Consider the following 16,298-nt stretch of genomic DNA (forward strand, 5'->3'; position numbering starts at 1 on the left):
TAGCATTGCCATTTCGAGAGATTCTCATGATTTGTTTAAAGGGCCTCTCATCACTGACATCTTACATCCCTGCAGACAAATTAAATAGATCGCCATCTGTTAACTGGCTCTATTGAATGTGAAAACTACAACCATTGAAGAAAAAGTATTTCTTTGATATATTTTCCAATACTAGCTTCCAAGTCGAGCATTTTGATAATTGAAAGAGCACTTTTGTAATGTATTGGCTTGGGTGTCAATGTGGTCGTTTCTATGTCAGCATACTAAGTGCTGACAGAACATTAACCTACAGGCGAGAATTTTAAGGCAATTTTTTCGCTCTGGATGGTTATCCATTTCATTTTGAATTCTTTTAGAAGGGGAGGCAGCTTGAACTGATATAAGTGAATTCTGAAAAAAAATACTGAAAAAAAACTTTTTCCCATGTATATTTCATTCACAAAAAAAGATGTAAAATCTAGTGTACACCATCACTATCACTATATACTACCACAGTACTATCACTATACAAACCCAGGCCGAAAATGCCTCAGATTTCTTTGATCCAACATTGCAGCCTTAAGCATAATTGTAATTATCTCTTCATAAGGACAGCAGCACATGACAGGATATACAGACTGTGCAAAATGGCACTCCAAGTACATTTCCAAAGTTCCAAAACAGGAAACAGGAAGCATAAGTGGCAGAAGCTAGCTAAGATGGGCCCCTGTGCAAATTTTTTTACAGGCCCCCACTCACCCTCAGACGCATGCAAACACGTGCACACACTTCATCATTAGGTCTAGATATTTTACAGATTACAAGGTGTTGGGTTGTATGAGTAAGCTATTAGGAAAGTCAGTCAAGGTAGACAGAACCATGAACAAAAATAAGCCCAGACAGTGCCTGACTACTATGCAGGATCTTTTGCCTTGCTGTAGTCCTGTGTTTACAATCAAAGTCTCCCCCGGAATGCCCAGAAATGTCCTGAACGCATTTTTGAATAACGAATACAGGTAAAAGTCCATCAATTTGGTGAAAGTGCGTAAAGACAGAGATTGGCGTAAAGATAGTTATTTTATAATATTTTCAGGGTAAAAATCCTGCATAGTACGCCTTCAATGGTCACTGAAACAAACATCACAACAAGCTAGGCTGGTACCATCAACCACCCTTTAACATTATAGTTTTGATGGTTTTACTAAAACATATGTTATTTTGTTTAAGGAGTGTCTATAATGCAAGGATTGAAAGATTTTTTTATGTAGGGCTAGCTCTCCACAAGAGGATCGTGGGCCCTCCCAGACCACAGGCCCCAGCACAGCTGCACTGTCTGCACTGCCTATATCTCCACCCTTGGACAGCAGAGCAAAATGTACAGCAAAGCAGCAAATGTACAACTAAGCAGGAAGTGCAATACAGGGGCCATCTTACCCTTCATCCTCAAAATAACCATAATCTTCATCTGAGCGGTGACTGCAAGTGAAGGAGGAGAGTGTGGGAAGAGAAAGAGAAACAAAAGAGCCAAAGACAGATGCTGAGAAGTACAGAAAATAATGCAAGAAGAAACTACATACAGTAAATACATTCACACAACACTGTACTGTATGCACTCAGCAAACTGAACATGCAACAGTGCGATTGCAGAACATGCAACTGTAACTTCCTGAGACAGACGTGGACAAGCCGTAAAGCCAAAAGGAAACATGGATAAGGAGATAATGGTCAGATGGATGGAGAATGGACAAACAGACTTGCTGTGTTTTCTCGGAAAGAGCATTGTCATACATTACATTATGTTACCATCAGTGTTAGTCCCTGGAGTGAAAAAATGTGACATCACCAAAAACACGCAGACAGACCATATGCACTGAGAATAAGAGGAAACTCAAACACAACTAGAACAGACAAGGACTGACACAGGGCTGAGACAGACAGCGCACATAGGACTGAGACAGACAGTGTGCACAGTACGGATGCCAAATACAGCAGGTTAGTTGCAGTGTACTTAGCTGGAGCTTAAGCCTCAGGTTTAAACCTCTAGGCCACAGAACTGCATACAACTGGAATGACTATCTAAAGATGTGGAATAAGGATTAGCTATTCCAGTTGACATGCAGTTCAGTGGTCTAGCTATTTAAACATGCGGTTTGAACTCCAGCCAAGCACACTGCAATTGACCTGGTGAGAACTGTAACAATAAGCAAACTCACACAGAACAGAGACACAAGCAATACATGTACACACACACACACACAACACCACATGAACACTACGATAAAAGTCAATGATGCTCTTGCAGATTCGTAAACATTAATATAATGTATTATGTCACTCAAACAGGAACTTTTTATTATGTGCATGCAAAACTTGTTTTGATTGTTTGCTTGAATTTTAATATTTCTTAGTCTGATGGTTATTTAGTCTGTTACTGGCTGCTCTATAGGTTCTTGCTACAGCATTTAAATGCAATTAATTTATGGTGCAATACAGGCTGATACATAGCGATGAAGGTAACAATGATAATAACAACAACAACAACATCAGCATCACCATTATCACCATCATAATTTTAATTCATAACCAAGTGCTGATCATTTACAAAAATACATCACAAACTTCTAATCATTTTCATGAACCCATTATAAAACGATGCGATTGCCATTTTTTGCATTTCTGAAACAATACGAGCCTTGCACACTGCTAATCGTGCGACATGTGGCCTCCCAGTCTCAGCTGTTCATTAACAGACCCCTGACCGTGCCCGATCTTCCGCAGCGCTTGACGAACGCGCGGACCCGCTGAGCCGCGAGGATGCGCGAGCCCCGCGGAAAAGCCCCGCTAATTATCACGGGCCCCGCTCCGCTGGCGCCAACCGGGAGAGCCGCCGCCCCGCCGTCGTCCGACTGGCCGCGAGGCTGCGGCCGGCTCGGCGTGAGGGCCCAAACGAGGGTGGATTAGAGCAATGGCGAGATGCTTAAGCTTACGGACGCCGCGGCCAAATGAATCCCCGGTCGGAGGGGCACTAAAATATACACGGCAGTAAAAGAGTGAGAATAGCTACATGATATCCCGGCTCCTTCCAGTGCATTATGGCATTCATATGCTGAAATAAATAAATAAAACTGCATCCGAACAACAGAATATCACTCAAGACGCGCTGACGTATACAAAATGTACTACAGTTTAGGCTGGAGTCATCAATGTACAGTAGGTCTGCCTGTTACAGCTCTCATCAAGTTTGAAACCTCGGTAATAGTCTACGAGGCAGGTAACGAAAGAGCTCCACCACACCCCCAATCAATATTCAAACTCTACTGCCCAGTCAGGTCTTGTCAATCTGTAACCTCAGAGCTACTGGCTGCCCACCCCCTCTGTAGTCACTGCTCCCAGTCACAATGTCTGTACTGACTCCCCAGTGGTGGAATGAACTTTCTACGGGGCTTGTTATGGATGTAATCCAAATGTATTCAGGATTTTTATTTTGGTTCTTAGCGTAGTTCATTTGCAAGAGTGCATGCACTTATTTTACATTGCTTCGGATAAAAGCGTCTGTCAAATAAATGCAGTGCAATGTAATGTAATGCTAAAAAACTTGCACCACCTGGATTTCTGCATTATTTACTCATAGAATGTGGTCTGATCTTCATCTAAGTCACAATAATAGACATGCCCATTCTTCTTCTTGTACTTTTTTTCCCATATACGCATATTCTCCTGCATACATAACAGACACATATGCATATGTAAAATGTATTCAGATCTCAACCATATTCATCACACTTCTGCCATATGTGGCCCACGCCCTCATAAGACCTGCTGTGGTTGATTCGTGTAAAAAAAAAAAAAAAAAGATTTTGTAATGTCCACACACTAGCCCAATAGCTAAGATGCAGAGTCAAAAGAGTATTAAAACTAGAAAAACATGAGACTTGCATACCTGTTATAGTACTCCAAAATATATAAAGCTTTAATAGAACACAGCTAACGTTTCAGCTAGCAAGCCATCATCAGAAGAGTACTGTGCGGTGCTGTATTAGTGCTTTATTTTTTTTTTTTTTTGGAGCACTATACCAAGCGTACCAGTCTCACTTAGTTCATGTGAAAAAAAGAAACATCCATTTATGTCGCCCCGTCCCTTCATTCCTGTGCCTCCCCCACCTCTCAGGGGACACTAAGCGATGGTTGCAGGTATGCCACTGGAAAAGGAGGGCACAGGAATGAGATGAAACAAATACCCTAAAAATGTATGGCTGTGTAAGTGCTTTCCTACAGTTATGTGCTTTCATGGGAAAGGGGTTGGGGTTCGTAGGAGCAGCTGCACGTTTACACACATCAGAGCATTAAAAGGAAATGGTGGAACCAAAAATGAGGCTCATTCGAATAGATTGTTTTATCTGTCCTTGCTTCCTTTCCTAGTATGGAAGGCCAAACGGGTAACAAATAAGTGAAATTAAAAAATTGTACATGAAAAATAAACAAACAGAGAGATTAAAATCTATATTAGTCCTCTATAATGTATCGCTTGTATAGGGAAAATTTGGGGATTAATTTAGGAAAATTAATTTAAAATGATGAAATCAATAAACAGTAATAATAGGCACTGTTCAGCACCCTATGTTTTCTGCAGAATTAAATTTGGAAGAAACATTCATAAAAAATTCTGTTCTATTAATATGTACTTACGGTGGCCTATGTAAATTTCTCAGGGAGCAACACAGTGGAATATGAATTAGGAGTATAAATAAAGCATGTAAAAACAGCACATGGTAAAACAGGAAACTGAGAGTGCTGAAAAAGGGACCCAAACCAGACACATCAAAGCAGAGAACCAAATTCAGACACTTTAAACCAGGGATCCAAAAAATAGACACTTTAAAGCAGGGAACTAAACACAGGTATGTTGGGAAGCGTCTTCTTTTCTGTACCAGCATCCAAGCCTCCATTGGCCATGTTTTCTTCCAAGAGGAGAGACGTCCCATCAAGTCAAATTAATGTCTTAACCCAAGAGATGATTTCATTAATTACATTGCCAGTTAATTACCCATGCATCAGGTTGTTTGGGGGGGGGGGGGCTTATGAAAAAGTCCCCTCCTGCAGTTTGTCACATTGAGGTCTGGGGCACATGCGTAGTGCTACGTGCCACAGCAAAATTTCAAGATCTGCTGGTTTCTGAGCTGCGCATTGCTGTGACACAATGGGTGCGATGTTCGCTACCAATCGTTCGGAAAGGCCAAGGTCAAAGACTACAAAGGGGGCCAGTTTGAGGAACTATGCTCAACTGGCAGACGGGATGTTGGGAAAGTTGTACATATTGTACGAAGCGTTCAAAGCATTTAAGCTTGATTCAATTGTATCCAGTCTCCCCTTAGCATGCATGGCTCCCTGAATGCATTGCGGCTTGTTTTAGTCCCTTTCTGTTCCTCATTTGTTCTCCATATCCATTAAATCTGCTATATTCAGCCCTCTAAACCCAGCATGGGAAAAACAAATCTAGGGCAACTGAGCTCTACGTTTACCGAACTGCAGCTGATGAAACTGTATTTTTTAGTCGGCACACTGCACCGCACGGCATTCAAGCATCGTTACCTCCGGCCTTTACTTCATCTTGTAAGAACCGGATGAAAGGCGCTGGCAACAAACCAAAAGTTCAGCGCAGCTCGCTCCAGATACTTTTCCTCCCACGAACGTCGGAAACGTCACGCCCTCAGACTTCACGAGCGGCGTCTGGAGGCTCACTGATGAAAGGCAGCAACCGCCATCTTCGTATTTACAAGCGCTGCGCGCGACCCCAATTTTTAGGTAAAAGAAAATCTTTCATATTTCAGAATATTTTCCTCATCAATAACAGACATCAGCATCTGCCTCAGAGGTGAGCGCGGGGCCAGTGCTGAGACAAAATTAATCCTGAATTGCAGATGATGTGCAGAGCCACTGATCTTGATGGCATGTGGACCGAATGCTATAATCGGCTCCGGGAATTAGACAAACCATACAGATCAAGTATAGATCAGCCAATCTGCTTTGCACCTGTGTAGCATTGATCCAAAGAAAATAATACCCACAATCTGGGACGAGTGAGCTCTCAAACGACAAATGTGCATCAACTGATACAGTATACAACTTCTATGTACAATAGGAACCAATACACCTTCTCTACAACCACTGATACATATAACTACGTACACCGCAACCCCACACGCTGGCATACACTCCCTTGACCCTCTCTAAATCTCAGAATAAGGGCTTGCAATCAAAGCAACACACTCCAAGTCCGATGATACATTAACAATGAAATGGTCTCCAAAAATAACAAACGTGAGAACAACACACCAGATCAAAACGACAAAGATGGTAATGGTGAGAGAAACTTTATTTGAGATCCCAAAGTACTCCATCCATACAGAAGCCCCCTGTTATTTATAGCTGCGCGCTAGAGGAGCAGACAAGCAGAGACAGCAAGTGAGGAGAGCTTCAGATGCAGATTTCTGCCACTAATGAGGTCAATGCGTGTGTGTGTGTATGCGTGCATGTTTTCGTTTGTGTGTGTGTGTGTGTGTGTGTGTGTGTGTGTGTGTGACAGAGAGTGTGTGGCTGTGTGTGCGCGAGTACATGCGTGAGCAGGGGGTTGGATAAATAAAAAGCATTCTCACCCATAGGCTATGCCCGCGATGGTGCACTTCTTAAACTGCATCACGTTGCAGGTCAAGGTCCCCGTTTTGTCTGAGAAGATGTACTTCACCTGAAAGGAAGCAAGACAAAGACAAAGCAACCAGAAAAATAAGTCGCTATACCGAGGATAGTAAAATACAGGAGGCCCCGGATTAGACTGCATGGATTAGTGATGAGTTCTGCCTTAACTTAAGGGCACAAAAAATAATGCTAGTATGAGTGTCTGATTGGTTGTTTGAGGGTGAAAAACATGAACTAAAATGTATAAATACTTTCTGACTCTGCTCAGAAAATCCAAGCCAGCATGCATGCATTGCCTACTGGCTGTCCACAGCTGTCGATCCAACAGTATTTAGCAAATTGGTAATGTAGCAGTCAAGCGCACTAAGCTGTAGGACACCTGACATTTTTAATTGTATATTGCACATATTGGAAAACAGTAATAAACCCAATGTGACTTTGTTGTACATGCTCTTCCCTGAACTAGCTGGAAGGAGAAGGAGGAAACTGAGTGATGCACCAAGGTGTAGCACTGATTAACTTCCCTCTTATTGCATGAACACAGATCTCTACTTCCTGGATGTAGATTTTGGCACCCATGTGGAAACCACAAAGCAAGGATTTCATTAATCAGAGGTAAATGACTTTAGACTTCATATTCTGACTGCTTATATTCAGATTTGTCTGTTGCATCTCTCAGTCAGAAATAAAAGGCATATATTTTTTGCGCATAGCAAGTTGGTCAGATTATAGAAAGAAAAAGGCAGACTAGCTCTAGTACCTGTCCCAGCTCTTCATTGAGGTTAGAGGTCCGAGCCATTGCAGGTGTATTGGTGACTTCATAGTGCATGTCCGGGTCCTAGACACATAAAGACATATGGAAGACACTGGCATTTAGCACACACTAGTGAAGAATACCTCTGCATTAAACACTAATACACACTCACAGATATGTTGTACCCCTGAGCAAGGTACTTTACCTAAATGGTTTCAGTATATATACAGTTATATAAACGGATACTAAGTAAAACAAAATTGTGCAAGACACTCTAGATAAGAATCTGCTAAATTCCAGTAATGTAAAGTGGGCTATATGTAGATTCTAGTGATGGAAATGGCAATGCTAGTGTGGTGTTATAACAGTGTTTCCCAACCCTGTTTCTGGATATGTACCATCCTGGTTTTCTCTCCAACCCAAACAAAGCACACCTTATTCAACAGCTCTGATAGAGATCTCATTGTGCTGTTAATAATTCGAATCGGGTGTACAAATTAGGGTTGAAATGAAAATCAACAGGATCTCCAGGAAAAGCATTGGGAGCCGTTGTGTTATAGCAATGGGATTAAACTAGTAACCATATGGTTACAGGTCTGATCCTCAGAGTAGCCAGCAAGTGTTCAGTCCCCTTCTTAACAAAATATACTATACATGTTTTCTATCGACCCAGTCTCTCCATTCTGATGTAGCCTTGTCCACACAAAATTAAAATTATCTCATTATTTTCAATTGGCTTACTTAGTTTCAGTCCTGTACCACTTGTTGAATTTTGTGACAAGAGGTTGAACAATTATAACCTCACCTACACTAGCCACAGATGGTCACTGTGAGCACGAAGGACAGGGAGAAAAGAGACCATATGGAGTCAGCATTCCCGTTCGCTCACCCAGTTGATGAAGAAGGCCTGGATGAACTTGATGACCTCCAAGGTGACCAGCAGGCTGATGGGAATCAGGTTGTTGAAGAGGATGATGAAGGTCAGGAAGTTGAGTCCAAAGTTGGCAGCGCCACCATCTGCAATTTTGTGGTGGGATGGTGGTGGGGAGGGGGTAGGGTTATGGTTAGAAAGTTGAGAGTGAGTGCGTGGGGTCAAAGTACAGCTCCCCTCCGGAAAAGCAGGAGACTGCAGCAGGTCTGGCTGACAAGCAGCGCCTTCAATTTGAGAACATCCCATAGACAACAAGGGCTGCCTCAACTCCCATCTCACTCAAACTCTGTATTGTATTTTTTCCACTCGATCACCGTTTTTTTTAATCATCCCACATAACGAATGGGGTGAGGTCAGAGGAAGAGCGCTGTGGACACTGCAGTGGTTTCCTTGGCGACCAGCATGAGTAAGGCCATGATTGGATCATTTTCAACGTTATTGAAACATGTCCTTGCATTATTTGGAGTTTTCTGAGCGCTGGTAGCATTGATAAATGGTAAATCATCACTTCATCTGCCTGTCCCACAGCTCACACAACATCTGCTCCCTCCCCTTTTGTATTAGATTCCAATCCTTATCACTGCCCCAACAGTACAGTCCCATCTGATGGACTGGGACAGAGCTCCCTGGTAGGTTCTCACAAACCACCATTCAAACAGGCATCCTGCAGACAATCTACAAAAACTGACAATCACAACAGCAGCAGAGAGAACATGTGTGGATAGGACATCCATGCAACACGTTTGACTTTCTGAAGGTTAAAGGCCCCCAGCCAGAAGCCTCAAAAAAATCTTTCCCAACCCAAGATATAAACCAATAACAAACACCTCAGACAGTCTGGAGAGCGGAAAAGGATGGACAGACGGACACTATGCTGTCTGTGTGTTAGGGGCAGCAGAAGCAGGGCCAGGAAGGGTAGCAGTGGGAAGGAAGATCATTAGCATTGGATTTGTCAGGACAAAGGCAGGAGGATTCATCCAAAGTACTGTCCCCAACAGTACAGCACCAGGGATTTTCTTTATGTTTTAACCAACAGACAGCAGTAGTATTGACCTGTAGTTATGTGAGTTTGAGGTCTGACCAGAAAATGCTGGACTGGATTCAAAGTGGGGACAAGGCGCAGAAAGATCGATTTTTAAAATTATCATTCATAACTTTTCATTATATATAAATTATAGGCACAACCTCTGTCTGGACACACTTAACTTTCTTATTACTGTCTTTGTGATCAATTTTATCTGCCATTATGTTCCCAGTCTATGGTGCTTTTCTTCAGTGTACAGTGTACAGTGAATGTACAATCTCGACGATTTGTCATATAAATTCAAAGTCACAAAGTGAGTAATTCACTCATACGAGTGAGAGATTATGCATTCTGCTTTCCCTTTTCAAGTGATACTCAACTGATAAATTCCAAATTCCAAAATTATTCGGCTATTAACATTAATGAACAGAGAGTGTGTGTGTGTGTATGTGCATGTGGGTGTGTGTGCGCTTGCACGTGCTGGTGATGAGAATACAGGAGGAGTGCATGAATGGGGTAATTGCGCCTGTTGAATATGGAGTGAAGCCTTTTAACTAGGTTTTCTAAATATGTGGAGGTTTGGGCTCTTGGTTTACTCGTAGTCAATCAGAAATAGGTATGTGTCAATGTGTGGATGGACTGGATGTGCAACTAGGCTTGCAGGCACACGCACAGTTGGGAGGGCCTTCTTTTTGTGCTCGGTCATGCATGCACTGAGACACGCCCTAGAATACCATGTTGTTATTTTCCTTTTGGTATTTTCTAATGGTAACTTTGTAACCTGTATTACTGTTGTTATTATTTTTAATTTATGTCAGTGCCTCTTGCATTGTGTATGCATTTGATTTGCTTTTCTCAAAATAATGGTGTCTTATAAGCTCATGTGAGCTGGGAATTTTTATGACGCATGACATTGAATGAAAAATAAAAACCAATCAATCAAATTAATTGATTTCTTGCCTTGAATAATGTTAATGCTGAATAAACTGGTTACAATTAAGTTTTCCCACAGAGAATGCATTTGTGGATTCATTCCTGGAATTAGCCTTTTGCCCAAACAATCAACTGATAATTTGGAGAAAGAGTTTTGGAGTTAATATTCAATTTAACAACAAATAATTGATTCATCATTTTTCAGTTGTGCATGGCTTTTGATTCGCAGCATTGATCTCAAAACAGAGACCTGCTTTATGATTCTACTGTAACTTTTCTCCTTGTGGATGCCATAGCCAACACCGTCAATTTAGCCTCAAACCAGGGCACTCAGCAAAATGTGCTGCTTCCGAAGAGCAGTGGGCAGCAAGACATAAAACAAGCCCAAAGCCGTGTGACACAAAACAACACTCTACCCCAGACCCATTCTGAAGAGCGAGTAAAGCTTTTAGTGATGTGTTAAACACCCTACAGAAAAGATACTCTTTGTTGTGCCCACCCCACAATCTATTTTACTGCAAATAAAAAGCTATGGGTCGACGCAGCCTAGCAGTTTGCCTCGACCTGGCTTTTAATCATTGCGGAGGGTCATTTATTTTTAGCTCCTGTGACCGCTGTTGTCTTAGACTGTTTTATGCATCAATTTTCGATATAATTTATTTTTAAAGAAAGCATGCATATTTAATGTTTTCTTTCCTTATTATGTTAAACTGGCAGCTTTCCTTTGCGGAGGAATAAAACTTTAAAAGCAGGCAGGTGAGACATTTTGAAAATGCCTGTTCTCCCTGCAGGCGTGCATTACTTTTGCACAAGGGGGGGGGGGAAACAAGCCTCTTGTCGGCTTACGAACCTCACCCTTGCCTCTGAGGTTTGCCAAGAGGAGTAGGCAGCAAGATTCATTTAACTGGAAGACAAAGTGTGTGAAGAGATTAACGCGCCCGTTAAGTGAGAGAGGGAAGAGAAAAGGAAAGCTGTCTGGACGAGGCACTAATCTGAAACGAAAAGAAAAAAAGTGGCGGTCCCACTAGGGGGCGAGAGCGACCCTTAGCACCTGCCCTCAGGATGGGGGGTAACCGGCTATCTAGGTACGGTTACGCTTAGCAACGCAGAGCTGGGGTTAGGGAGTTAGTGAAGAGAGGGGCTCAGTCACTGATAGCTGAGGATATAAAACGGTTGTTACCTGGAGCTGTTCAAGGAAAAGTAACACACACCCACACAGGAAACAAGAAGATACAACAGAACGTTAGAAAAATGGAAGACACACCAGCACTGAGATACTGAACCTTTTCATTCATTGGACTGCCACTGGTATCAGCATTTCGACAGGGGAATTTACTGTCCATCCACATCATCCTTGTTATATTTATGAATTTAAATTTAAGTTTAATTTTAGAATTTATGATGTCCTGATACGCTTAGATACATGACAATTTTTCATTTTGCAGAAGCAAATACAATAAAAAGGATGAACTGGCAAAAAGTTGAGAGAAATTAAGAACAAATAAATATTAAACAGACAGCCCAAGTGAAAAATAGTATGGTATTTAAATCAAAATAAGTTTATTAAAAATATAATTTAGGTGTACGAAAATGTTTCAAGTGAAGTAGCTTTTGTACTTAATTTACTACGGTAAAACTATACTTTGGTTTGTACTTTAGTGCATTTCAAATAAGTATACTAAATAAAAAATTAAGTACAACATATCAGAAGGACATGGCATGGTGGTGCAGTGGGTAACACGGTTGCCTAACAGCAAGAAGGTCCCCAGATGATGCATGCTGGGATAGGCTCTGCACGTACAGTTATTACACGATTAGTACATATGTATTAAAAGTAAAATTAGTACATTTAAAAAATAATTCTTCATATATAATTGTTTGTGCTTGGGAGGGATAGGGTTAGAGGGTGGAGTGGGGGCAGAGGGCGTTGATCTTACAATTGAGGTCCATGTACCAGGCGGCATCGCCGTGGTGGACTTTCCAGATGGTCTGGCCGATGGAACACACCATGGAAATGGCTAGCAGGCAGCCGAACAGGGCCAGAATCTGGAAGTTGGTAATTTGCTCCACGTTGGACAACTTCAGGGGTGGTCTTGTAGAATTCTGGGATAGGCACATTTGCGAGGGAGCGGAAGATGAAGAATGGATGAAATTGAAGGAGCCATCATTTTTTAAATGTCTGTAACAGACATGGTTTTGCTTTGGTTTCAGGGACACATGATTCGGGCGTGGTGGTGTGATGCTGTGTTTTGGGGCACATACCTGGTACAGCGCCTGCAGAGCGTGTATCATACCTGCATTAACTTGGTGTCGTGCCCAGTGTAGACCACAATGCCGTGGACCCACTGTGTGTTCCGGAGCTGAGCTCCTCTCAGCAGAATCTGGTCTGGACCCAAAGGCACAGTGCTGGAACATAAGGATCACAGATTGACATTGGAAGACCTCTACCATGCACCCTGCTCCTGCCAAAAGGCTAAAGCTAAGCAAGTGTGGGCCTGACTAGCGCTTGGATGGGAGACCTCCTGGGAAAGCTAAGTCACTGCTAGAAGTGGTGTTGGTGGGACAGCTGGGAGGGGGGGGGGGGGGCGAAATAAACCCCAGTGCAGTGATGGGGACACTGCATTATAGAAGATGCCGCCTGCATCGATGCAATGAATAGGGAGTTTCCTGGTATCCTGGCTAAATTCCCAACGAGGCTCTCTCAACCCACCACCTAACCAGCCCTCCACCTCCACCAGCTGATGTGTGGTGTGTGTTCAGGCACAAAGATGTCTGCCTTGCATCACCCATGTAGGTGCTACACATTGTTGGTGGGTGAGGAGAGTTCCCACTCATCATTGTAAAGCACTTTGAGTGTGTGGAAAAGTGACATACATATGTACTTTTTTATTCATTCAGTAAAGGTTAGGTACGATCGATGTAAAATTGGTCATCACTATTGACCCAATTACGAGCTTCAGTAAAGTATGTCCGTGGCAAGGGCTAAAAAGACAATATACCTCAATTAGGCTTAAGAATGATATGAAAATCACAGTAGAGAATGATCTCAAGGGTTTATGATGTAATTCATACAAACAACATAACTCAAGGCTTAAAGTGACAGTTGACTTTTTGTGATTTTCAATATTATTTTAAGACTAAATACTTAAACCCTGGCTTGAGTACAGGAGAAAACTTAAGCAAGGTGGAGGACTGACCAGAGTTGCCAGACCAGAGGACTGTGGCTTTTTACCTGAGGCCCTCCAGGCGGATGTTCCCCACAAAGTCATAGAGGTGGCGGTTGGGGTTCTCACACTCCATGCGCCCTGCTAGCCTCGACAGGCGGTCGACATCGCGCTCCTCCGCGGTCACCTGCAGGCCCTGAGAGAGACACGGGGCACAGAGGTGAGGGGGGTGTTAGGAACACCGACGACGCTTCAAATATCACCAGGGACTTTTCCCTGAAAACTTTTTTTTCATGCACTTAAAGTGTCCAAGTGTCCTTATGGATTCATGAATTCATTCACACTTCGAACACCAGTTAGGTGCACAGTGAAGGAAAGGGGGAGGGATTAAAAAGACCCACCTGGCGAATCTTGAGGTTGGTCTCTCCATCCAGATTTGAAGTCTCGATGTAGCACATGGCTTGTGGCTCGCTGGTTTGGAATGAAAATGAATGAGTGCAACTGGAAGAAAGGCGCGGACCATGACACACACAGAAACAGAGGTGCACACGCAACTGATGCATCATCAAACATCTGGCAGTGACATGACCACTTTGTATCATGTCGTTCAAAACTGTTCCTTATTAGCTTTAACTTTATTATTTCTGCTCACTGAACAAAATGAGAGAAATTATAAGCTTCGATAGTGCACTGTACACTGCAGTACAATGTTTCTGTGCTTCATAATCGTATTCAATCCATTTAATCCAGCTGATGTTTGATGTAACTGAAATCATGAAAGGACAATGAAAGACAGAGATAAGTTCATGGCACTCTGATTTTGAGGTCTTCTGGCTCTGAGCCATCAGATTTAGTGCTGCATATAATGTAATAAAACTGCAGTCTTTTAATAGAAAATAATTTTTCCCATCTAGATTTGTCTCAGTGTTTCAGCCAATCAAAAACCTGCATTGCATTGACCAGCAGGCCATCTTCTGTTGTAAATAGAGGAATATCTTTGATTGTCCTTAAAGGGGAGCATCATCACAAAGAAAGGCAGGGAAGTGGCAGGGTGTTAGTGGGACAGGCAAATAAGCTGCATGCAGAGAATGCAGAGAGTTTGAAACAGCCACTTAATTTGAGAGAAGCAACCCAACTGGGCACTGCAAATTGATTTGCTGGCTTTGTGTGGACTAAAAACAGCAAGAAAGTATAAAAGTGTGACCTCTTCAATCTCTTTGTTAGATTGAGTGTACCCTACTGTCTAAGAAATTAGTCGTAAATTGGGTGTCCTGGAGTGTACAACCTGACTTCAGGCAATCTGAATGGAATGAAAGCATTTTCAAGAAATAGCATACGCCCATTCAAATAATGTACAGACCATTGTGTAAGTCCAGGCCTTGCAATTACAAAACTAAGAAAGGCCTTTTTTTCCAAGCTGAGATAACTTTAGATTCAGATGAGCAACCAGATTATTTTTGCCATGGCAACGTTAGGAGCCGCACGTGCCCGCGTGCCTTCATGCAACCGACACATCAGTCTACGGCCAGACAAGGCTGCAGCCATGCAGGCTTTAGCATGCGCAAAACATAGGCTAACACCCAAACAGTGAGTCCCTTCTACTGTGCCTTATAGGGCTATGGTCTCAGACCAAATCAGCTGTGTCCTTAAATCAGGGACAGGTGAACTCAGAATGAGTTAAATTTTTACTCAGTTACTCAGAGCAAACAGCATTGACTGGGAATGGACCTGCCACCTCTGTTTGGCAGATGTACGCCATTTTGATCTGATGGAAAGTTTGGCTAATAAATCTTTTTGTTTTTCTTTAGTTGCCAGAACATCCAGGTTTGGTAAACAGGAAAATAAATAATGAAGAAGGTGATGCAGCCTCTTTGAGGGAGCAGACATTTGCGTGTTCGGTAAATACAGATCCATCATACGGTGAGGTTGTTATAAAACCTTCATGACCCCCGCCACAATAGGATTACATAACCATCCCGCGATGCAAGGTGCCCCATTAATCTTTTAGGATGCTATTTTCAGAGGGCCCACTGGTCACTCAGCTTTCCTCTCTTATTTTTAATGGGATGATCTGGCTGGTTTTAATTTAGCGTCAAAATGGACGGAATAGAGAACAAGGCTGCAGTTCATGCTGAGTGGAAGGGCAGAGGAACAGCGCAGTGGTTCAGGATTGGACTGAACTTGTAATAAAAATGTTGCTGGTTCGAAGTCCTGGTGAGGGCACTGCTGTTTTACCCTCTAGCAAACCTTAACTATACAGTGAGCTCCATAATGTTTGTGACAAACATATGTCTGCTTGATTTGGCTCTGTACTCAATTACGGATTCACAATCAAAGGGCAGATTCTCAGCTTTTATTAAAGCGTAGATTAGATGCCACGTGTTAATTGTTTGGTTACAATTTATTACAGTTGCGATTTCTGAGCTCACCGGTGCTCTTTCTTTTTAATGGTGTCCCAAACAGTTGATTTTGGCCTATGTCTCTGACAGTTTATTTCTGATTTATCAGCTTCATAATGGCTTCAACGGCACAACTCTGGTCCTAATGCTGACAAATGTCAATAACAGACTCCAAAGGCAATCAAAGCTTAAAATCAAGAATAGACACTGAAAGTACTCTTAAACTTGCAGTAAAGAAGCAATTGAACACACCTGACTAATTTGAATTACCTGTGAAGGCATTTGCCCCAAACAATATGGTGCCCTGAACTGGGAAGGCTATGTACAAAAAGTTCTGTTATTTCTACATGGTGAAAACAAAATGAATTAAAATACCCTTTAATAAAAGCTGAGAATCAGCACTTTGATCTGCAATTGTGGA

The 16,298-nt window shown here is 42.3% G+C and overlaps 1 protein-coding gene across 6 annotated transcripts in view; it reads right to left on the reverse strand.

Annotated features, from left to right (window-relative positions):
* Positions 1 to 16,298, reverse strand: part of LOC118231837 (probable phospholipid-transporting ATPase IA) — a 114,286-nt gene that overhangs the window by 59,370 nt on the left and 38,618 nt on the right. For 2 of the 6 annotated variants that reach the window (XM_035426131.1, XM_035426130.1), the window contains exons 8-16: positions 13,880 to 13,949; positions 13,547 to 13,674; positions 12,609 to 12,720; positions 12,252 to 12,417; positions 11,495 to 11,500; positions 8,316 to 8,443; positions 7,433 to 7,510; positions 6,633 to 6,721; positions 1,414 to 1,455 (exon numbers count right to left, since the gene is read on the reverse strand). In XM_035426131.1, coding sequence (XP_035282022.1) covers positions 1,414 to 1,455; positions 6,633 to 6,721; positions 7,433 to 7,510; positions 8,316 to 8,443; positions 11,495 to 11,500; positions 12,252 to 12,417; positions 12,609 to 12,720; positions 13,547 to 13,674; positions 13,880 to 13,949 — 819 coding nt within the window. The remainder of the gene's footprint in view (positions 1 to 1,413; positions 1,456 to 6,632; positions 6,722 to 7,432; positions 7,511 to 8,315; positions 8,444 to 11,494; positions 11,501 to 12,251; positions 12,418 to 12,608; positions 12,721 to 13,546; positions 13,675 to 13,879; positions 13,950 to 16,298) is intronic. The other 4 variants (XM_035426133.1, XM_035426132.1, XM_035426134.1 and 1 more) reach the window with 3 other exon arrangements.

This window comes from Anguilla anguilla, chromosome 7 (genome assembly GCF_013347855.1).
Source record: "Anguilla anguilla isolate fAngAng1 chromosome 7, fAngAng1.pri, whole genome shotgun sequence".
Taxonomy (NCBI): domain Eukaryota; kingdom Metazoa; phylum Chordata; class Actinopteri; order Anguilliformes; family Anguillidae; genus Anguilla; species Anguilla anguilla.